The following is a 22,438-nucleotide window of genomic DNA, read 5'->3' as shown; positions in this document are numbered from 1 at the left end:
TTTGACAAACTCCGATTGGAATAATCATGACTTTTGATTTGCTGTATGTTTTTAAGTTTGTTTGGTTAAGTAAACTCCATGCCCAACACGGGGCTCAAACTCACAACCCCAAGATCAAGAGTTGCATGGTCTTCCGATGGAGCCAACGAGGTGCCCCCTATTTTCTGTGTTTCTGATGCTTTGACATCTGGGGCTCCGCGGACCCTGGAGAGACTGCCCCTCCCGGGGCTACCCCCTTCCCTAGAGACAGCAAACTGCCTTTCATATGCAAACTAACCAGTCGGGAGCCCAGGCGCCTCAGTGGCCTTGGTTCGTCCTGGGACAGGCTTGAGCCACTACTGCCTTGTCCGAATCATCCCCAGACCAGGATTCAGCCAACTGGAGAAAGCCCGTCACCATAGAGCCAGATGAAGTTATTCAAACTCTCCAATCTTAAACCCGCTTAACTTGCCTCACCAGTTGTTTCCTGTGGAAACCACAAGAAGACACTTGCCCGTGTTTTCCCCTCCATCCCTCTGCCTCTGACCAAACCTGGTGCTTCCCCAGGTGGCCCTAAGTGGCAGAGGCTGCCCCCTCCTTCCAAGAACCGTAACAAATTATCTTTTCAGAGGCCATTGCTTCCTGATCTGTTGGTCTTATCATAGCTGAATGATCGTAAAAGTTCCCTCTAAAATTACGGATGAAATGATTGACTCAAACAAAAATCATTCACTGGGGTCAAAACCATCAGGTGAAGAGCTAATGGAGAAATGACTGTCCCTGTTAGCACCACAGTGGTGGCAAATGGATCCTGGGCTCATCACAAGGTGCTAGCCTGGCTGCACGGCGGGGGACCAGGCATGGTCCATGGTCAATCTTAGCATCAACAATGGTGCCAGCCAGACATGATGTATCACCTTGGGTGAACTGGAATCCATTAAGCATTTTGACATCACTTCTGGTTTATGGAAAATGCGGGGAACAGAGGAACAAGCCAGAAGACACCATGAGAGAGCTCTCAGATGAATGGAAAAGTAGCTGGTGTCTTTCATAAGCCAATGTCACAGAAAAGGGAGGTACTCAATTAAAAGACACTCAAGGGACTCAACATCCAGATGTAATGCGTGGTCCCACACTGGATCTCCAGTTGAAAAACAGGATCTACAGGACATTTGGGTCCATCGGGGAAATCTGAATAGGGTCTAGGCGACGTGTAAGACAGAAATATCTGGAATAGGAAGGTAGAAATTGTGACCACACCAAGGCCATAGGATGGCACATGTAATATGACCACACCTTGCAAACACACACACACACACGTATGCATACCTATATGTATAACCACATATGTGCACTATGTGCATAATCTGCAAGGATACATACTAAGGAGTTAACAGGGGTCTCTGTGTGGTGGGTATGTCAGGTTTTACTTGTTTTTAATTTTTTTTTTCTTGTCTATAATTTAAAAATTTTCTCCAATGGGCATGCAAGGTGGTGCAGCCACTCTGGAAAACAGTATGGAGGTTCCTCAAAAAGTTGAAAATAGAGCTACCCTATGACCCAGCAATTGCACTACTGGGTATTTACCCCAAAGATACAAATGTAGGGATCCAAAGGAGTACATGCACCCCGATGTTTATAGCAGCAATGTCCACAATAGCCAAACTGTGGAAAGAGCCAAGATGTCCATCGACAGATGAATGGGTAAAGAAAATGTGGTCTATATACACAATGGAATATTATGCAGCCATCAAAAGGAATGAGAGCTTGCCGTTTGCAACGACGTGAATGGAACTGGAGGGTGTTATGCTGAGCGAAATAAGTCAATCAGAGAAAGACATGTATCATATGACCTCACTGATATGAGGAATTCTTAGTCTCAGGAAACAAACTGAGGGTTGCTGGAGTGGTGGGGGGTGGGAGGGATGGGGTGGCTGAGTGATAGACATTGGGGAGGGTATGTGCTATGGTGAGCGCTGTGAATTGTGCAAGACTGTTGAATCACAGATCTGTACCTCTGGAACAAATAATACATTATATGTTAAAAAAAAAAAAGAAGAAGAAGAAAAAGAAGAAGAAGATAGCAGGAGGGGAAAAATGAAGGGGGGTGGAAATCAGAGAGGGAGACAAACCATGAGAGACGATGGACTCTGAGAAACAAACTGAGGGTTCTAGAGGGGAGGGGGGGTTGGGGAATGGGTTAGCCTGGTGATGGGTATTAGAAAAGGCGCGTACTGAATGGAGCACTGGGTGTTATACACAAACAATGAATCATGGAACACTACATCAAAAACTAATGATGTAATGTATGGTGATGAACATAATAAAAAAATAAAATAAAATAAATGGAGAAAAAAAGAGATTTCTCCAAGTCATTCACTTCTCCTATAGCAGAAAGGTTAAAAGATAACATTGTTATAAATTTAAAAGAATATCTGATTTTCGGGCGCCTGGGTGGCTCAGTTGGTTGAGCGACTGCCTTCGGCTCGGGTCATGATCCTGGAGTCCCGGGATCGAGTCCCACATCGGTCTCCCTGCTCGGCGGGGAGCCTGCTTCTCCCTCTGATCTTTCTCTCTCTCTCAAATAAATAAATAAAATCTTAAAAAAAAAAAAAGAATATCTGTTTTTCCCCTTAAAAACACGCCAACAAGGGGCGCCTGGGTGGCTCAGTCGTTAAGCGTCTGCCTTCGGCTCAGGTCATGATCCCAGGGTCCTGGGATCGAGCCCCGCATCGGGCTCCCTGCTCCGTGGGAAGCCTGCTTCTCCCTCTCCCACTCCCCCTGCTTGTGTTCCCTCTCTCGCTGTGTCTGTCAAATAAATAAATAAAATCTTAAAAAAAAAAACAAAACACGCCAACAAGAAGAAGACAAATGACCGGGGTGCTTTCTTTTAGTGTCCCCATTGGAGGGGCTGCAGTATCCGGGACTGGCCTTTACCTCTGGCTGCTCTTGGGACACCCATTCTCAAGGTTTTGTTGGCACCCGGTGGCTGGCGCGGGGGGGAGGGGGTTGCAGACTGACAGACTCCAGCCACTGACCCGCCAATTCCTGGCAGGTGGGGAAAACTGGGGGGCGGACTGGGTACCGGACCTCATGCATTTCGGAATTGTAGTCTCTGGTAGTCATTCCCAGCCTCTGGTCAGTCATGAATTTGTCTCTACTTGGCAGAAAAATGAGAAAGGAAAACAGGGGCACCGTTGTAAACTTTGTCATGGAGCCAAATGTCTTCACTTTGTAAAGGACCGTCCTCCTTTTTTCTGAGGTTATGAAGTCCTCAATTTTTGGATATTAAAATGTCCTTCTTTCTCCCTATCTTGATTTAGGTATACTTTGCATACAAGCAATTGTGCCCATTTTAAAGTGCAGTTTGATGAGTTTAACTATCACTATGGTTAAGACATAACCTTTCCACCCCCCAAAAGTTCCCTGCCCCCCCCCATTTCGGTCAACTCCTCCACCAACCCCCCAGTCTCCGGCAACCACTGATCTACCTCCCACCACGAATTTTTCATTTTCTGAAATCTATTGTGAAGTTTAGAACATAGAGAAAAGTTGGAATAATACAATAAACACCCACATAGTCCACTGTGAGATTTGACAGTAAATGCTTCAGTGCGTGTGCTCACCTGTCCGTTGCTTTTTCCTTTTGAACCGTTTGAAAGCAAACTGCGGACATCATGACACTTTACTCATAAATATTTCATGATGCAGCCACTAAGCGTAAGGACAAAATGTCCTTTTATAAAATAAAGATGAGAGTAGATGGTGGTTTAGGAAAAAAAAAAAAAAAGTCCTTACTGGGCCAAAGTAAGTTGTCAGCCTTCCCCTGGAGTTATTTTGGAAATTGCTCTATGAATTATGCCAAGTCTGGGAACCTCTGGTGACAGCAGTACTTGCTCATCTGCAGCCCGGAGCCTGCTCCGAGCCTGCGCCTCACCTCCAGGGATCAAACGCAGCGCCAGCCAGCTCGCGGGGGTGGCAGGGTGGGGGCGTTCAGCTTAAGAAGCTTATGGGCTTCAGGGTTAGGTGATCGTCTTAGGGCTTTATTTGGGCACATGCATGAGGAAAACTGGTATACCCGGCTAAACATCAACTACAAAGTGAAAATCTTGTGTCCTCACTGCCTTGGTTTCCCTGAAGCAGAGAGCACCTGGAAAGACTGGGGCAACTCTATTTACGAAGAGTGCCAGGGAATCAGAGCTTTTAAAAGCCACCTTAATTCCAACATGGACCTCTTGGTCAACTGGCCGAAGGAATAGAGGGCTGTTACAGGTTGGGCTGGCTTAGAGTATCTGAGATAATAAATGGAATCCTGTGGCTTCTCAAGTTGGGCAGACTTTAAAAAGAATGTTGTCCAGGGGCGCCTGGGTGGCTCAGTCGGTTAAGCATCTGACTCTTGATCTCAGCTCGGGTCTTGATCTCGGGGTTGTGAGTCCAAGCCCTGCATTGAGGCTCACGGCCAGCTTGGAGCCGACTTAAAAATAATAAAACCAAAAATAAAAAGAATGAAGTCCACACTCCATCCCTTGCTTGGCTTTCCTCTTACAACATCTGCAACAAGTTGTTGAATGCTTCCAGGGATGGGGAAATCATTACCGCCTTTGAAACAGTGTGACGCATGAGAAAATTCTTTGTTAGGAAGGACTCAGCTTCCCTTCTACTTTCCTCCATTGCTCAAGTTAGTCTCATCTCTTCCACGAGTGACTTATCCGTGACTAGGACACAGGTGCTCATTCCTCATGGACATCGCCACCCTCTCGCCACCCTGGGGTCCCACGCTTGGGCAGATTTCGAATGTCCATCTTGAGGCATCGTGCTGAGAATGGCTCTTGGTGCTCCAGGTTTCCCCGTTGGACAAACAGCCCGAGGCTGGAGTCCGAGGTTCTGTGGCCCCTGATGAGTCACCTGAGACCATGGGCAAGTAGCTGGGCTCACTGCTATTTCCTCTTCTGCCTCTGTAGAAGGCGAGCCCGTGACCTGCCCTGTCTCCCAGGGTTGGGGAGATGCCTCAAATGTGCAGAGGAGTCTTTTTTTTTAAAGATTTTATTTATCTGACATAGAGACAGACAGCGAGAGGGGGAACACAAACGGGGAGTGGGAGAGGGAGAAGCAGGCTTCCCGCCGAGCAGGGAGCCCGATGCGGGGCTCGATCCAAGGACCCTGGGATCACGACCTGAGCCACCCATGCGCCCCCAGAGGGGTCCCTTAAAAGGAGAGTCCCGTGCAGAGCGGGGCGGGAGGATCCTGACGAACACCTCCCCTGGGCCTCTCCCACGAGAGGCTGACGTGCGCCTCGGTGCTTCTTCATCCTTGTCGTGCCACGTGGAACCCAACACTAGAGGGGCTTCTAGGGGTCGTGAAGCTGCTTCCAAGATTTTGTGGCCGAGCACAAATTGAGCAGCTCACCCCTGAAGCTGTGCACACTTAGGGAGAGGCCTCTCGGAGGAATTGAGTGTTTGTGCACCCCTCCCCGCGAATCTACACGTGGAAGCAGCCCTAAGCCCCTGGTGTGATGGGGTACTGGGATGTGATCAGGGTTGGATGAGGTCCCAGGACGGGGCCTTGATCTGATACGATTAGTGTCCTTGTAAGAGACACCCACTCTCTACTCTGCAAGTGCACTCGGAAGTCAGGTGAACACAGCAGCAACGAGCTAAGGCCTCGGGATGGAACCTACCTTGTTGGCTCCTTGACCTCAGACTTCCAGTTTCCAGAAGCGGGAGAAAGAAATATCTATTGTCGGAGCTGCCCGGTCTGTGGTTTTTTGTGATAGCAGCCGGAGCTAAGACAAGGGTCCATGCTTTTCTTCAGGTAGATCAGCTGCTTGCTATAGACCAAGAAAGTTTCAGGGATGCCTGGGTGGCTCAGTGGTTAAGCATCTGCCTTCGGCTCAGGTCATGATCCCTGGGGTCCTGGGATCGAGCCCCGCATCGGGCTCCCTGCTCAGCGGGAAGCCTGCTTCTCCCTCCCCCACTCCCCCGGCTTGTGTTCCCTCTCTCGCTGTGTCTCTGTCAAATAAATACTTTAAAAAAACCCACAAAAAACAAGAAATATAAGTTTCAAAAAAATGGACACTGATCCAGTTTCAAAAATGTCTTTTGCTGGAACTAGACAGAGGTGGTGGTTGAACACTGTAAATACACTTTAAGATGGTTAATTTTATGTGAATTTCAATAAATTTAAAACCAGTAAAAAAGAAATACACTTTTTACACTGTGACCCAAAACCTACACATACACGCACAGAACAGTTTCTACGCAACACTTCCGCTTCCTCTGTGGTTTATTCTTAGATTTTTAACTACTCTCTCTTCCTCCTCCTCACTCATCCCCTTGGCTGGTTATGACCCACCCTTTTGGGGCTGCCTGGTTTGCTTTTTGCTGATTCAGTCCTACTAGAGAAAAACCTGAGTGCCCACGGTGCCGAGCACCACAAGGGGGTCCTGAGAACTGACGTCCAGGTTCTCAGAACCATCTGGGCATGTAGGGCAGGGAGCGGCCGGTCCTGAGGGCTTCCTAGACAGAAAGCAGACTGTGTCCAGCCTGCAGGCTGCCCGGCCTGGCTCACAAGCATAACTATCTGCACCGTCTCCTAAGGCTCTTTCTCCGGGAAAATGAAGCCCAGAGCCCGAGTCACCGGCTCTCCTCTCCACGTCTAGGGTCGGGGCAGAGCCACGGAAGCCTGGGACACGGCCATGTGCAGGGTCACTGTTCTCACATGGGACAACACGTACTGCTCCTATGGGGAAAGTCAACCAGATCCAGTGTGGAGCAGAAAAAGAAATCAGCAATAGCTATCGCTCTAGAATATAAAAGACCCAAGAAGAGAACAGAACGGAGCCTTTACTGTGGACAATTGCCACAACGGCTCCTATTGAGTCCTTTCCTATCCCCTTGCTGCCGGTGGCGCCCCTCAGGCAGGGCGGCTTGTGCCGTCCCCTCTGGCCAATGGGATGTGACGAAGGCCACCCGGGCGGAGTGACAAGTGCTCGCACATCGACGCGTGCATTCTTGCTGCATCATTCTTTTCTCCTAGCTGCCTGCCGGACGTGAGTGCGGCCACCCTCTCCCAGCCACCCCCAACAGGGCCAGCCCGGCCCCACTCACAGGCTCGGGAGGGTAATGGTTATTTCAAGCCATTACATTTTAAGGTAGTCCGTTATGCTGGATCCTGATCCAAACAAGCCCATCGTAGAAAACCCATTGTTGAAAACAATTGGGAACATTTGCGTATGGATCGGATAGTTGATGACATGGAGTTCTTGTTAACCCTACGAGGCTAACTATGGCACCGTGTCCTTGGTCGTCTGTGACATGCTTTAGGTTTGTGGTCAGACACTCGGGCAGAGTCGCCGAGTGGCAGGTAGATGCACCAGGGCTCCTTGCACAGCAGTTTCCTCTGGGTTCTGGAGCCACCGGACGTGCGTGTGCTCACCGTGCCTGTCAGCCAGGGTTAGACAGGCTGTGCAGCCCCGGGGAAAAGTCACCAAGGAGAGTGGGGCTGTGGGAAGACTACAGCATGGCCGGAGCACACAGAGGATGGAAGAAGTATCTGGAATGAAGGCAGGGGCCGGGAGGCACAGATGGAAACCAGGAGGGCTGTGCTATGAAAGCCACAGCTCCCCGAGGTACACAAATCTAATTTTACGGAGGTGAAGCAGGTTAAGAATAATCTCCTTGACCGGAGATGAATCTTACTGGATTTTACTTTTCCTTGGTTTTCTTCCAGAATCTATATAAATGGGTACATTTCACTTTATTCAAGATTTGCAAAGTTTATCATTGGCTTGAAAACGTGGGATTTCTGGTGAGTGGGCATTATCGTAGGGCACAAGAGAAAAGATGTATTGGAGTAAAGGCGTCAGTGTGGCCAGCCTGAGGCCGTCTGGTGTCCGCCTCCCCCTGCAGGCCCGGAGGGGCAGGCGGACTGGAGGCAGGGGCGCCCACTAGGGCTCAAGACACTAGAACAGCTTCTCGCTAGGCTTTGCGACTCCCCCGCTGTGACATGAGATACATTTCACAGGTCACAGAAATTGAGAGCCACAGGCTCCTGATTACGATCCAAGGCCTCGCAGGAACCCAGAAACGTCTGTGGTTTCCGCAGTCCAGCAGTCTTGTGAGGGGAATTTCATCACGGCTGCTCTTTCCTGGTGCCCACACGGGTGAGGAGTTTCAAGTGCACATTTCAAAATGTCCAGTTCTCTAAGAGCAGAGTTGTGCCGTCCCACGCGAAGACACAGGTAGCTCTGCACACCTTGGTCCACTCAAGGGATCGGCAACTTCCCAACCAAGCCACCCTTGGGTCAGGCCGGCCCCTCCCGGCTGAACAGCTTCCTCCACTTACCCCAGTATCCATACAAAATCTCCCGTGGGCCACGGTGGGAAAGATGCAGAGGGGCTTTGCAAGATTTACAGGACAAAGGCTACTGTATATGTGGTATATGCTTTAAGAATAAGGCACTGAGCTTGATTTATCACACTATTTTGGAAAATGACCTAGGGAATGTAAGTTCATTTAAAAAATGTTTAAAAATTCTCAACTTCTGAGATATGTTAACATCTGGGTCAAAGCCGACACCACTTACCGGGGAACAAGCAGCTCCCTCCGCCCAGGATTCATCTGGGAAATGGAGAAACTCCTCTGCCCACCTCCCACCCTCACCAGCAGAGCCCGCAGCAGCAGAGAGGGTCCCAGATGAGCTGACAGATGGGGGGGGGGGTGTGTGTGTGTGTCAGGACCGTGAGTCAGATTGAAGTCCTATATTCCACTGCCGTGTGAGCCCACACGCTGAACAGCTCAGCCTTGGCAGTCAGGTGACCCGAAGAGAACTTCACGGTGCAGATGGATCTCAAACCGAAACCTCTCTTTGTTCAAAGTAGAGAGCAGCCAAGCTTCCCTCCAAGTTCAAAGAAAACAGGGTAATTGGAGGTTACTGCAACGCTTACTTTACGCTTCTTTTAAGAATGACTTACCTTCTTGAACGTGACTGTAAAGAGCTCCTTCAGCTTTTTGGAGACAGCTGGCTGCCTCTGAGACTTCAGATCACAGCAGAATCCTGCCCCCAGGTGCTGGGCTAAGCGGATGTTTGGCTGGTCCCTTGGTAAAACAGTCATCAAGGGAACGGGACAAGGGCGCCTGAGTGGCTCAATCGTTAAGCGTCTGCTTTTGGCTCGGGTCATGATCCCAGGGTCCTGGGATCGAGCCCCGTATCGGGCTCCCTGCCTGGCGGAAGGCCTGCTTCTCCCTCTCCCACTCCCCCTGCTTGTGTTCCCGCTCTCGCTGTCAAATAAATAAAATCTTAAAAAAGGGGGGGGGATGGGAACGGGACAGAGGTCTTGGGCGGCAGAGGTGGGGGAGCCTCTGGGAGATCAGGATTTGTCCTAGCACAATAATTCATGCCCCTTCAGCAAAGAGGCCGGAGACCAGCAGGAGACAGGTATGGCTCATCATCAATCCTACAGACAAAAGTCTCCAGTGGGGAACTGGGCGCTCACACTGGCTGCAGCGTGGAGCGGACAGTAGGAGTCTCGTGAGTTCGCTGGGCGCTCACAGGACAGACGCGGAGATTCACGAGACCCTCTGCTGTGTTAAGACTTACACGCAGAGTGAAACTGGAATGCTTTACAGGCAGTGATAGCGGCGGCTTAAATGATGACCGATGAGGAGAGACCCCAGGAAAATAACAGCTGTTATTTACAAATGAACGAATACCACGAAAACAGATGAAAGGAACAGCTTTTTCTCTGAAGGACAGAGGAGCATACAATAACCACCAAGAGACAGAATTTGAAAAGTATATAACAGATTTCTTTTTAATTTACAATCAAGTTCTGTTGGGCAACATAATTAAATAAATAAAAGATGCGCCCTGGTCTGTGAATCCCACCTCCCCTTGCGCTCTTGGAGCAGGAAGCTGGAAAGGGGGTGGGGGGCGGGCCGGGGGGCAGGGGGGTGGACACGGCGCCCCTCCTCACCCAGCTCCAGCACTCAGACCCACAGCTGTCCAGAGAACAAGTGTGGAAGGAAAAAAATAAAGTGCAATTAAAAAGTGATGAAAGTATTGGTGTTTCAGTCACTCAGGAACTAGAATGATACACAGGTAAAATGGTAAAGATAAATGTTAAAAAAAAAAAAAAAAAAAAAAAGCCACAAGCCAGTTCTTCCCTGGCCTCAATCAGAACTCCTGAAACTTAAAGATGACGTTCCCATGCTTCTTGGAATGGGCTTCTCGAACTAAAGCACCAAGGGGGTATTGCACGTAGGCTTGGCAGAGGGGCAGTGACCCGGAACCGCTGGCTCCAGGCTAATACATTCGAGGCTTCCAATCCCTTGTCACCAGCGACTGTCACCGAGGCACACGGGGGAAAAAGGTGGCGTGCACCCAGCCCACTTTCTGGGAGTCTAGAGATGGCCGCAGGGAGCCACTCTACTCCTGCAGCACGCCCGCTTACCTGCAAGGTTTCTGCACTTCCTCTCCTATCTCCAAAAAGTATTTTGTAACCAAACTGAGATTTACTTCTCGACCAAGAAATAGGTGTGTAGCATCGTTAGGGAGAAAGGAAGCCCGAAGCTTTGAACAACAGCTGCTTTCTAAGAACGGTTTAGGAGATCTAAGGAAATTCCAACAGTAATCAGATGAGATCAGAGTAAGAGCCTCGTAATAATGACAAGAGACCAGCAGGGAGGACCACGGTCCTGTCACCTCCTCAGAAATCAGGGCAGTCCCTATGGGCTGAGGGCAGGGGTGATCCTGTTTGGGTTTCTGTTAATCCAATGATTCAAGTGAGTTCACCAGGAAAACCATCCCAAGGTGACAGGACATGCATTGGGCCAGAACCGACTCTGGAAGGACGGGAGAAAGCACGGAGGGAGAACCGACAGCCGCACGCGCGCGTGGGGCGTTCCTGGCCCTGCCGGCCAGTGAGGGAGCCAGCAGGTGCCCGCGCTTCCCTCGCTGAGGTATGGAAGATCAGAGCCAGTAGTGTTTCCCACCCGAATCAAGGCAAGGCAAGAACCTGAACCTCTGCTAAGTGACTGCAGGGCCAGATTTTTTCAGTGTTATTCTTTCAGGCCGTGAGAGACCTCAGCTAAAATCCTCAGAAATCCTGTTCAAAGGCAGGTCATGGCACCACGTGGCTCCAGCTCGTCTCTGGAGGTCGAAGCTGCACCCAACACACCATGTGCAGGACAGAACCACAGGGGCTCGTGTGCTTCGCCAGCTTCAGCTCCTCCCCTCTCTCTCTCTCTCTCTCTCTCTCGCTCTCGGGGGTGCCATCAATACTCCGACCATAGCACAGCTTTACTTCCTTTGTCCACACTGACGACGTGGGAGCCAGAGGGGGACCACGCCACTGCATTGATGGATGAGCTTCAAAGGGAGAGGTCAAAACATCTGTGAGATCTGAGTGAACTGAATGCCAGGCCCCGTGACATTCAGGGAGCAAAGCTTTCTCCAACGCCCGGCTTGCTCACCAGGACTGCTGCCCCTCATGGGCAGGCCCTTGGGATTGAGCACGAGAACTCAAAGGAACCTGCACTGTACTTCAGGAAGCAGTTTAGGAATGAAAGGAGTCAGGTCGTACCAAGTCTACCCTAAGGCAGTAGCTCCCACCCTCCGACAAGAGCCTCGGGGGACCAACTGAGGAGTGGACCAATGGCTACAGCCCCTGGGAGCAGGGAGAGGTGGTTCTGGAGGAGAGCCCCGTCTCTGTTCCAACTAGCAGTTGAGCTTGGGTGGAGAGAGCAAAGCTAAGCAAAACAGGAGCCTGGGGGAGGACTGAAAAAGTCTATGAAAAAAATCTATGTTTACAACCAGACTCTCCAAAGGGAGAAGGAGAAGCGGAGAGGAAAGAGGGAGAGGCGGCGCTAGATAATCAGAGACAGGACGCTTCCCTAACCTTTCTCCAGCAGCCACTACTCGAAGGGCTCTAATTGGACAGCCTGTCGGCATCACTAAGCACGAACGGCCCCGGCCTCTCCCCACTGACCTTGCTCACAGCGGAGCCAGCGAGCGCACACCGTCCTCCTGGGGCTGATTCAGTTCATGCCCAAAGGGGCAGGATCCCCAGGATGAAGGCACAGAACCTCCACACAACCTCAGGGGGGCTATCATCAGGGTTCCCCTTACCCATGCTGCTTGGAAAGGACCTTCTCCACCTTCCCCGAGAGTACGCTCCAGACGTAGAGAGAGCCCTCAGCCGAGCCCGCTGCCACATAACCACCATCAGGGCTGTGGAACAAGACCAGAAAGTGTCAACCGCCCACCCCCGATTCAGCATCCCGTGGGAGAAGCGCTGGGCGGGCAGAGCGACAACTAGGAAAGGAGGCCGCCCTTCTGTAGCTTCCCTAGAAGCTCTCCAACAGCTCTTAGGAACATCAGCAAGGAAGGAGACAGTGAGCCCTGGTGCTGAGCTTCCAGGTCACTCCTGGACACTCCCTCAGGGGTGAGACAGTGGACATGTGCCCCTCTGGGATGCACCAGGTTGGGGGTGGGCGGGGCAGGAGGAGCATCGCTACTCACCTGAACACAACTCTGGTCCAATCAGAGCCGCATTTGAACCCAGGCGCGCTGAAACCAACAACAGCACCATTACCCCGAGAGCTCACAACACTCGGGGCTTGAAAGAGCAGGGTCAGGGCCTCCAGTGTTCATGCGACCCCCAGAAAAACAGCAAGAGTCAAATAAAACCAAAACCCGCACGTCTTCAGTTACCTAAACGTCTGTCTGACGGCATTGATTCGCAGATCGATGATCTTTAGCAGGTCATCACGAGAGCAGCTGAGGAGTTCTGTTCTCTCCGGGTTTAAGTCCAGGGCAGTAATCTTCCCCAGCAGCTCCATCTCCCGGACGATGCTCTCCGATCTACGAAAGTGATGGGAAGTCTGAGAAGACGGAACATGGAAGCGTCAGAACTTCCCCACGTTGACCAGGACGCCTTGCTCCACGGAGAGAGGGAAAGAAGGTAACTGGACTGGAAAGCCTTACTCTTGAAGGACAGTGAACGTGTCCCAACCTTACAGAAATCACCTCAGGGACTGCTTTTATTATTTTTCTCTCACTACATTCTATAGTAATAGTTTAAGTACCAGGACTCGGAGTTGGGGAAGAATTAATTTCCTCGCCCGCTTAGGGAATGCTACAGTAACTGCCAATCAGACCTCCGGCTCAGCACGAGCTAAGCAGGTCTCCTACCCATTCAGGACTCTTCCGGTGACGATGTGTCCACGTGGCCAAGGGCCCATAAACTCGCTCCGGTGGGTCTGGGATGCTGTACTGTACACGGACAAACGTGGGGCCTCTCGTAGGCTCCTGCCTTACGAAGTTCGGCTCCAGGGCCCCCCCAAGTGCAGCTGGGGGATTCCAGGTGTGGAGATGGACTCCAGGGCAGAGTCCCCGCCCTAGGCAAGTCAGTACCCGGTCTGGCTTCAGTTCTCCCCTTCCTCATCCACCATGTGCAAATGCTCCCTCAAATCCGTTCCCCTCCCCTCTCCTTTACTGCTGGATGAGGTCTCCCGCTCCCAGGACACCGTCTGAACACCACCAGCACCTCTATGCACTCATGCCGAGCAGTCCTTTGTTAAACACCCAACAGCTTATGGGAGTAAGTCACTTACAAAAGGTCATCTGATCCCAACCCACCACTGGCCAGTCCTGTCTGCTCGGGGCCCAACCTTACCTACCAGGCTGTGCTGCCTGGAAAGTCTGTCAGGCCCACTCACTTCCTAAGACTCATCCCGACAGGCATTCTCTCATGTCCTTGGGCCAAGGTGCCTGGCTCTACTTCAGAACACCTTGCAGACCTGCGTTATCAGTCTTCCCTGCGACACTGCAGACTACCTAGCTGTCCCTTGTTTACCTAGCAGCTGGCAAAGTGCCTCGAAAGCACAGAGAGCGTGCTCGTAAGTGATTGCTGAACGAGACAGTCTACTTCAGGGTAAAGAATGTCAAAGTACTGAGATAAATGTGGACTGGGGCTCATTTCCGCCACTTCCGGGATCTTAAAAAGCACACTCTATATACAAAACCTCATCAGAGCTCTGCCACGGGAAGACCCTCTCATCTGCCTCCCCCACCATGCTCTGGGGTAGTATACCGGATGTCCCAGAAACGAATCTTCTTGTCGAAATGTCCACTCATGACACACTGCTCCGTGCAAACGATATCGTTGCAGCTGGATCCTGCAAACACGGTCTTTATGCCTGAAAGAAGAGCGAACATTAGTAACCGAGCAGAGGCCACTCTGGGGCTGTGCAGGGAGCATCGACTCCCCCTGGCCCTGAGTAACCAGCGCTCCTTATTTAAACACAATCTCAAACACGGAAAGCCGGCACAACCTCAACGCCACTCTGAGCATGAAACCGGACTTGCAATTCAAACGGTATCACGCTAGGCATAGGCTTTCATGTGGCAACAAACACCTTGCGGTTAACGTCTAATCATACACACAGACAGAGAGACTGGATTTCCTCACAGACTTTGCTGCGTAGATCCCAGAGCTTGAGGGTCCGGTCATGACTTCCGGAAACAATCCGCGCATTGTCCAGCAGGAACTTGGCAGACAGCACTTTGCCGCTGTGTCCCGTGAGGGTGTGCTAGGGGAGAGAACACAGCCAGGGTAAGCCGTGGGGGCGCACCATGCTGGAAGAGCTAGCTTCTCCAAATACCTGGAGATATGGTCAGGAATATTCAGACAAAAGGATATGTGGCTCGACTAGACGTCCAGAAAGCCTGTCTTTCGGTGTGGCCCAGAGGTGAGGAATCAAGAAGCAGCACATAAATCTCCCAGCACAAATAACAACAAAAAATCCAACACCACTAGTGCCAAGTTCAAGTGCCTCTCTCCTCAAAAAAAGGGATGGGCAGTTGGAGGACCTTTTTGAAATAAACTCTGTTACAGATACCCCCAGTCTGTAGTGTTCTTGCAACCTTCTTTGTAAGTCTGGATTGTATCAAATTACAGAATTTTTTAAAAGCCTGGATTTTTACCCAGTGCCTCTGAAAATCCAGGCCCTATTTACAGTCAGAACAGACAGGTTCCCTGCAGGCATAATTTACAAAAGGGAACATAAACAATTAAAACCCCTGGGGGTTTTTTCAATCAGAGGTCTCAGCTTGAAACGTCAGACCATAACCACAAAGAGCTGCGCACTCCCAACAGTCAAACCCCCCAACAGTCAAACCCCCGGGCTGGTGACTGTGGGGTGCTAGCCAAGGAGCACACCACTGGGGCACCGCCCAGCACCGCCCCCCTTCTGCCCGACTCGGCAGTACTGGAGCCCAAGGGGATGCCAAGGGTGCAGGGAGGGGACCATGGGAGTCAGACCTTTCACTACTCCTCATAGAATGCTTTTCAGCACGGGTCAACATGCTTCTCGGAGCAAAATCTCAAAGGCTCAGAAGGCCTTCACTGAGGTCTTCTTTTTAACGAGCCAACCAACCAATAAATAAATAAGCCTTTAAAAGCTTTGATATACTCACTACAACTGCCAGCTTACTTACAGGGTTTCCACACTGACTCCCAAAGAGGAGATCTGTTTTGTGTGAGATGTTCAGCGTGAGAATTTCTGAAACCAACCTTCCCTCCCTGCTCAGGGGAGCCATGCCACCTCAGCACAGGGACAGAAAACCCGGGCCCACCCATCCCCCCACTTCCGAAGGGAGAAGCTGGTACACATTCGAAGACTCGTTTCTCCCACGTTTAAACCTCTCCGAAACTGGAACGCACATCACATACTTGCTGCCAGCCAAGCGGCAGCTGTGCGGTGGCTGTGTAAAAACCTCCCACGGATCCTTCTCGTAAGATCCCGAGAACTCCAGCAACAAGGCTTACATTCAACACAACACGGGAGTAAGGACTCCACTCAGCACAGGCCAGCCAAACTGTACGGATCACTTGGGAAGGGTACTCCTCATGCTATGTAAATTAAGTTTGGAGAAAAGAACCACTTCATCAAAGAAATCAAAGTTTTGGGTACATTCGCTGCTTTCTTTCTTCCTACAGAAGTAAAATCCCAGTTGGCAAACTCCGGAGGAAGAGACACTGCTCACAAACAGGCTTGGGAGCACACTCGTTTTTGTGAGTTAATGCTTGCACTGCCCTCATGTGAAAATACTCCTAAAATTTATCCACTGCTCGAAGTAGTTTTCCACGTGACAGCTGAAGATGCTCTGGCTCTGGGGTCACAATGCTCCGGTTTTGAACAGCCAGGGCTCGAACATCTGTGAAAGACAAACCGCTTCCTCCCGCTCTTTCAGTAAAAGGACCAAACAAGGTGACCGGTGCACAAGGCCCACTGCTGGGAGCGTTAACGCTCTTCCTTCCTGCGCCCGCTAAGAGCCTTCATGGTTACTCTGATAGTTCAATGACCTTCAAGTGGCAATTACAGTTTCATGGAAATTTCTGTGCCCAGCGGACACCCAGGTCACTTTACATCTCAGGAGCACAAACAATGCTACAGAACAGCTACAGGCACGTAGCCTTCTCCAGGCCCGTTTCCCAGAGTAAAACTGCTGGACTGATGAAAGAGAGGAAAGGGATATCGTTATTTCCTGGCTCTTCATATGTGTGTCAGTTTGCTTTTTAAAAAAGTCTGGCCTTCTGCAAATCTCGTCCTTGGAGGAAATCCAGCTGATGGGGTCCAGCTCCACGCCCTCAAAGGTATGGAATGCAGCCTCCTCCAGGCTTCTTTCCGTAATTTACAAAGTCCTTATCTTAAGCGCATCAGATTTATGTGAAATTTTTATCCACTCGGTGTTTCTTATATTTCTTTTCAATATTCAATTTATTTTTCAGGTTTTATCTTCCTTTTTCAAACAGCGGCTTCTAAGAGATGGGGCAGCGGGTTCAGACGTCAAGAGCAGCTTGCACCTCTCTTCTCCAGGGCCCTGCCAGGCACCCCCCACCCCGTGCCTCAGGGCAGACCCGAGGGCCACCCACCATGCAGGCAACCACCATGAGCACCAACCAGTCGACTGACCCCAGAAAAATGCAGAACTCGGTGAGGTTTCTGAAGCACAAACCGCCATCTGAAAGCCAGTCCCGTCACTGCGGTTACTCTTCCATGTTAACATTAGAGAAGTGAACAAGGTGGGCTGTTCAACCCCATTCCTCAAGTCACATTTTAGAGAGCAGCTAGGCAATTTTCCAAGGACCTTCTGGATATTTAAGGGAGTCTAAAACACCTGCTATTCAAGGGAGTCCTCTGTAAATACCAGGCTGTTTCTAGGACACCTTTACTACAAGGATTTTAAAGCCAGCACTCTGCCAGCTGCTGCCTGCATTCTGGCCTCTCCCAACACCATTCCCTTATCATAAATACTAAGGGCTTGGATCCTGAATTTCAGAACATGGACCCCCGTGTCTTCCAACATCCTCTGTTAACTAGGGTTTAAGTAGAAGCCAGAGCCTCCTACAAGAGGGAGCCTATTTACTCCTGAACCCCGTAAGAGTTCCATGTCTCTGGGCACAGAGAAGATGTTTACAAAGGCCTCCTGATCTTCATCACACATAGACGGAGAGCGAGCCAGATGCCCTCAGAGCCAGTTAGCCCAGCTAAGGAGGCTACCGTCCTGGCACCAGCCTCCAACCCGTCAGCAACCCCAACTGAAGCCTGGTGCTCCAGCACCCTGAGCACCCTCTCCCGTGAAACTCGGCCCACCTTTGCAAACTAGCTCACTTGAAAAAAGTTTCCCAACATTATGATCTCTGTCTTCCAGGTCCGGCTCCCAGCCCCAGGTCCCCTTATTTCCAAGGGCTGATGCCCACCTGAATACAACTCTTTTACCAATGAAAAATATCATCCTGCACAACTGGCTGACCCCTCAACCGCTTGCTTTTTTCCTCCAAGGGCCTAGAATGAAAGGAAGACTGTACGTCCTTCTTCCCGGTGAGACAGTCCTGCTGTACCTCAGTCTCTAGACGTGCTAGAATAGTCCAGGTCAAGCAGAGACGAGCACGGGGCCCAGTCCCCATTCCCATCTGGTAGCTGTGGTTCCTGAGGCAATTTTGTGGGCTTCTCTGAGCCTTGGTTTCCCCATAACCTACCTCACCTTGTTCCCCTGGGGATGAAAAAGCAGTAGGGTACATACAGGACCTCAGTACTGGGTCTGACACCTAGGAGCCACTCAAGAAAAGTCCCTTTTCCTTCAGGCAAACTGACGACCGCAGACGTATCCAACGCTGTCACAGGTGACCAGGAAGCAGCGGTTAAGAGAGCACAGCCCAGCCCACGGTGGATTATGACGCCACGGCGAGAACGGGCTGAAGGCTAGGCCCTGTTGAGGGTGCAGAAGTAGAGGGCTGCAACCGAAAACTTGTTCAAGTGTGGGAACAGACATGACTATGCTTCCGCAGAGGGTCCAGCCCCGCCCACGGGAGCCCAGCGGCCCACCGCCCTGTTCCTCCATTCAGACAAGAACACAAAGCGGGCTCTTCAGCTTTCACAAGGGAACGTAACCCTTGTCAGCTTCACGCCCCACACTTTGCATGTGTAGCCCCGGATCTTCTTCCAACTCAGGATGAAGGATCACCACCACCTGTGAGGCAGTGACTGGCATCTAACACCGGTGATGTTCCCTACAGCTCCTTCAAGAAAATGGAGAGCCTGTGTGATCGGTTAACTGTGCATTTCTAAAGATTCTTCTAGCCGCATCCCGGCATCATCAAATCAGACCACTGGCAACGGACCATTGTGCTGCAGCTCCCCGCCTCTCTGCAGATTTACCTTGAGGAGGCTCTCAACGCCATGCCTCGTGCGGGTTGACGTACAAAAGCTCGTGTCAAACTTTTTTCTTCGTAGAGAGCTCAGCCTCCCTCTTACCTTTCAACAGCCTCTGCTTAATGAGCTCATGTGAAAACCGCTTCAGGCTTAAGGGAAAAAAACGTGTCTCCAAATTAAGCTATTTGTTTTTCATTAGAATCAAAATGCTATAACTACCAAGTTTTGGTCTTTGTTGTGGAGGCCAAGCGACTTCTCAACAACTTTGGGTTCGCATGCGAATTCCTTCACGTGACCCCGACCTTCCCCTTTTCCCTCCAACCTGCTCCCACCTTGTGTCAAGGGTTGTAGTTCTCGCCATCCTGGGTGCATCCTCACGTACTCCTACGTCCTCCTTGCAGCTTTACTCTGTGAGCTCGTTATTAGTCTTGGAGACCCAACTCGGAGATACAACCACCTCTACGACAATGCTGGGATTGCTGAAGTTCTGCTAAAATGGACACCTGCCCCAAGTATCTAGTTCTTAGGAACAGGAACACCCTGAGTCTTTCATGTGAAATGTGATGGCTTCCTCGTGCAAGTATTTTGAAACTAAATCTTAGACAAAGGAGGAATGTAACACGGAAACACAAATTCTCCCAAGGGGGAAAGGGAAGGGCAGGGGGAATCAAGTATGATTTTCAGGAAAACAGAATCCTCCCAATTCATCAACCTGCCATTTCCTACATTTTGTGCCTTGAGAACCTCACGAAGTCTGGAGATTATACTAACTTCCTTAACTGGGTCTTACCCGTAACCGATAATCATCCACAGTCCAGATTCGACTTGCAAAATCATTTGAAGCTGCTAAGAGGTAAGAGCCCTATGGAAATAAGGGAGAGAGGGGGGTGGAGGAGAGACAAATTTTAGACGAAATAGAGGATTTCAGCCCACACAATACAAATTCCCTAAGAACTAAGTCCAGAAAGGTTTACTAGATGCTCAAAAGCTGCATACCTGATGTGAACACCAACTGTTACCCCAGTATCCTGTCAACCCACCAACTGCGGTAAATCCACACTTTGCTCCCGAACTTGCTCAATCCCGCCATCCTGCTGGAATGTTGCAGACTCTCCAGCTCAAACCGGAACTTGTCCTCTTCAGTTCATAAGCCACCCCCCTCCACCCCCTTCAGCAATGGCAAATACCAATTCTCTACACACGGTCCAAGCTGCAGAGCCCAGAGGCACCGGCCTCTCTCCTCCCGCAACCTCCCAAAACTACCCTCCCTGAGATCCGCCCATCTCTCAGGCACCTAGATAGACCCCTTCCCCTCCCCCTGCACCGCCGGGGCTACCGCCGGGGCTTCAGCCGGGGCCTTTAGCAAGTCTGCAGAGGCACTGACCGGCCGGGGCACCGCAGACCTGCCTCCCCCACCCAGACTTCAATACGGTCACAGCCAGCACAGAATTTATAATCTACCTGCATCCTGACCTAACACTGATTGGACTTAAGATCGAGAACAGCAGGGAAATCGTCTGAGTACTTTTTAAATTTCAAGAACTGGATGTCTTAAATGGTTTCTAAGCACCTCTAAGTGCTCCCATTTCCACAGGCACGGGATACTCACGGCGCTGTCAAATTCGATGCTCGTAATTCCCGCGTTACTGCCAGACAGGGAGCCCTTGAACTCACATTTATCTGGAGAGAAAAAGAGAGGAGAAAAAGGAAAGTAAGGCCAACACCGGCGTTAGGACGGGGCACCCGAAACACGGCGGCAGCCGATCAGAGGCTACAGAGGGCAGCCATCCGGCACTGAGGCAGCATCTCAGAGCAGTGGGGCGAACGCAGCAGTGAGACAAGAGTAGGCAGCCGGTCAGCGGGAGGGGCCGCGCGTGTGTGCGCCGACGCAGGGCCCAGCACCGCGCAGGCGCTCCACTGTTCTTTCCAGGAACTTTAGAATCACCAATTCGCTTTACAAAAAGACATGTCAATCCGTCTAGAGACCGAGTTTTAGTCCTGCAATTTCTCAGTAATTCAGATAAATACACCTTTGGGTTTGATTACCATTTGTATCGATTTGACAATTACTTCTGTAGAACCTGACTACTAAAATTTTTCAGAATCTATGTGGTAATTCTCATTAGGGTCCGAAAAGTTTTTTTTTTTTTTAGTTATGTGTAACTGGCTAGTCCTTAGAATGCCAGTAAAGCTAGTCTGGAGTTTCTGGAATTTGTACACTTCTCCTGTCTCCGAGAACCGAAGATTCTGGTAATCCAACTGGCTGCCAGCACTCCCCTCCCCACAACCTCCCTCACCAACAGACCCAGCACAGGCTCCTGGGTCCTGCCCTCAGATATCTCTGGCCACCCATGAGGGAACTTTAATGATGTAGGCACAAACTGACAAGAGTACAAGTCTCAAAATGATGTGATTAAGTCTCTTTCTAAAGGGTACCTTAAGGGGCGCCTAGGTGGCTCAGTTGGTTAAGCGACTGCCTCCGGCTCAGGTCATGATCCCAGAGTCCCAGGATTGAGTCCCGCATCGGGCTTCCTGCTCGGCAGGGAGTCTGCTTCTCCCTCTGACCCTCCCCCCTCTCATGTGCTCTCTCTCATTCTAATAAATAAAATCTTAAAAAAAATAAAAATAAAGGGTACCTTAAGGATGACAAGATCAGAAAACAATTAGGGAACCATCCAAATCAAATTCATAAAAGGGGATGAGGCGCCTGGGTGTCTGTTGGCTGAGTGTCCGACTCTTGACTTTGCTCAGGTCATGACCTCAGGGTCTTGAGATAAAGCCCCACGTCAGGCTCCATGCTCAGAGCAGAGTCTGCTGGAGATTCTCTCTCCCTCTCTCTTTAAAATAAATAAATCTTTAAAAAAAATTTTTTTTTTATTTGACAGAGAGAGAGAGAGAGAGAGCACAGCAGGGGGAGTGGCAGACAGAGGGAGAGGGAGAAGCAGGCTTCCTGCTGAGCAGGGAGCCCGATGTGGGGCTCGATCCCAGAACTCCGGGATCATGACCTGAGCCGAAGGCAGACACTTGACTGAGCCACTCAGGCGCCCCCCCTCTCTCTATAAAATAAATAAATCTCAAGGAGAGCACAAAATTGGAAACATTTCAGAGAAGAGCCTTTTCTCTTACTCAATACTTCTAACTGATAATAATTATGAATACTCGTTTGGAGCTGTCAAATACATTTAGGGTCAGGATTATTAAACTGGTTGATGAAGCCCACCCTCTGAATTTATTTGCAGAATGCCTGTATAGCACATTTAATGCCTTTTCTTGGACCCTAGCCTTCATTAGATTTTCAAAAGTCAGAAGAGGCCAATATCCACTAATTAATTAAGGTCTTTATTTAGATTAGATCTTTACAAAAATATTGCTGTAAATTCTAAGAAATACCGCTTTGGCTTATGCCCAAGATATCGGTCTATTTCTCTGGCAGTTAACACATTGCCAAAATGTAAAAATGACCAACAAATACTATTCTACATAAGAGGCTGATTTCAAACCATCAAAAAAAAAAAAAAATCCTTTCCAAAGCTCTTTATCTAGAGGACACCAAGGGAAGGTATGTCAACATCCCAATGGAGCTTCTGCAAAATTTTGATAGAGCAAGGAAAGATGCTCCTACTGGGCAGAAAATGCCGTTCTTCTGATACTTTAAAAGGGTAAAAAACAGGACCCCCAAACTATTTCATAAAAGGCCTGTGTAGTCTCTTCCAAGATTCAGTAAATATTAGCCAACGAGAAA

General features: G+C 50.1%; 1 protein-coding gene across 3 annotated transcripts in view; it reads right to left on the bottom strand.

The window, feature by feature from the left end:
• Positions 1-9,758: 9,758 nt before the first annotated feature.
• ATG16L1 (autophagy related 16 like 1) overlaps positions 9,759-22,438 on the bottom strand; it is a 36,805-nt gene continuing 24,125 nt past the window's right edge. For all 3 annotated transcript variants that reach the window (XM_027589394.2, XM_027589396.2, XM_027589397.2), the window contains 8 exons: positions 20,306-20,376; positions 19,487-19,558; positions 14,451-14,571; positions 14,073-14,178; positions 12,692-12,841; positions 12,500-12,547; positions 12,107-12,208; positions 9,759-11,347 (listed from right to left, as the gene is read on the bottom strand). In XM_027589394.2, the coding sequence (XP_027445195.1) occupies positions 11,254-11,347; positions 12,107-12,208; positions 12,500-12,547; positions 12,692-12,841; positions 14,073-14,178; positions 14,451-14,571; positions 19,487-19,558; positions 20,306-20,376 (764 nt within the window). In that variant the 3' untranslated portion in view covers positions 9,759-11,253. The remainder of the gene's footprint in view (positions 11,348-12,106; positions 12,209-12,499; positions 12,548-12,691; positions 12,842-14,072; positions 14,179-14,450; positions 14,572-19,486; positions 19,559-20,305; positions 20,377-22,438) is intronic.

The sequence above is a fragment of the Zalophus californianus genome, chromosome 3 (assembly GCF_009762305.2).
Source record: "Zalophus californianus isolate mZalCal1 chromosome 3, mZalCal1.pri.v2, whole genome shotgun sequence".
In the NCBI taxonomy this organism is placed as follows: Eukaryota; Metazoa; Chordata; class Mammalia; order Carnivora; family Otariidae; genus Zalophus; species Zalophus californianus.
The sequence above is the reverse complement of the archived record's forward strand: the minus strand, read 5'-3'. Positions and strand labels throughout refer to the sequence as shown.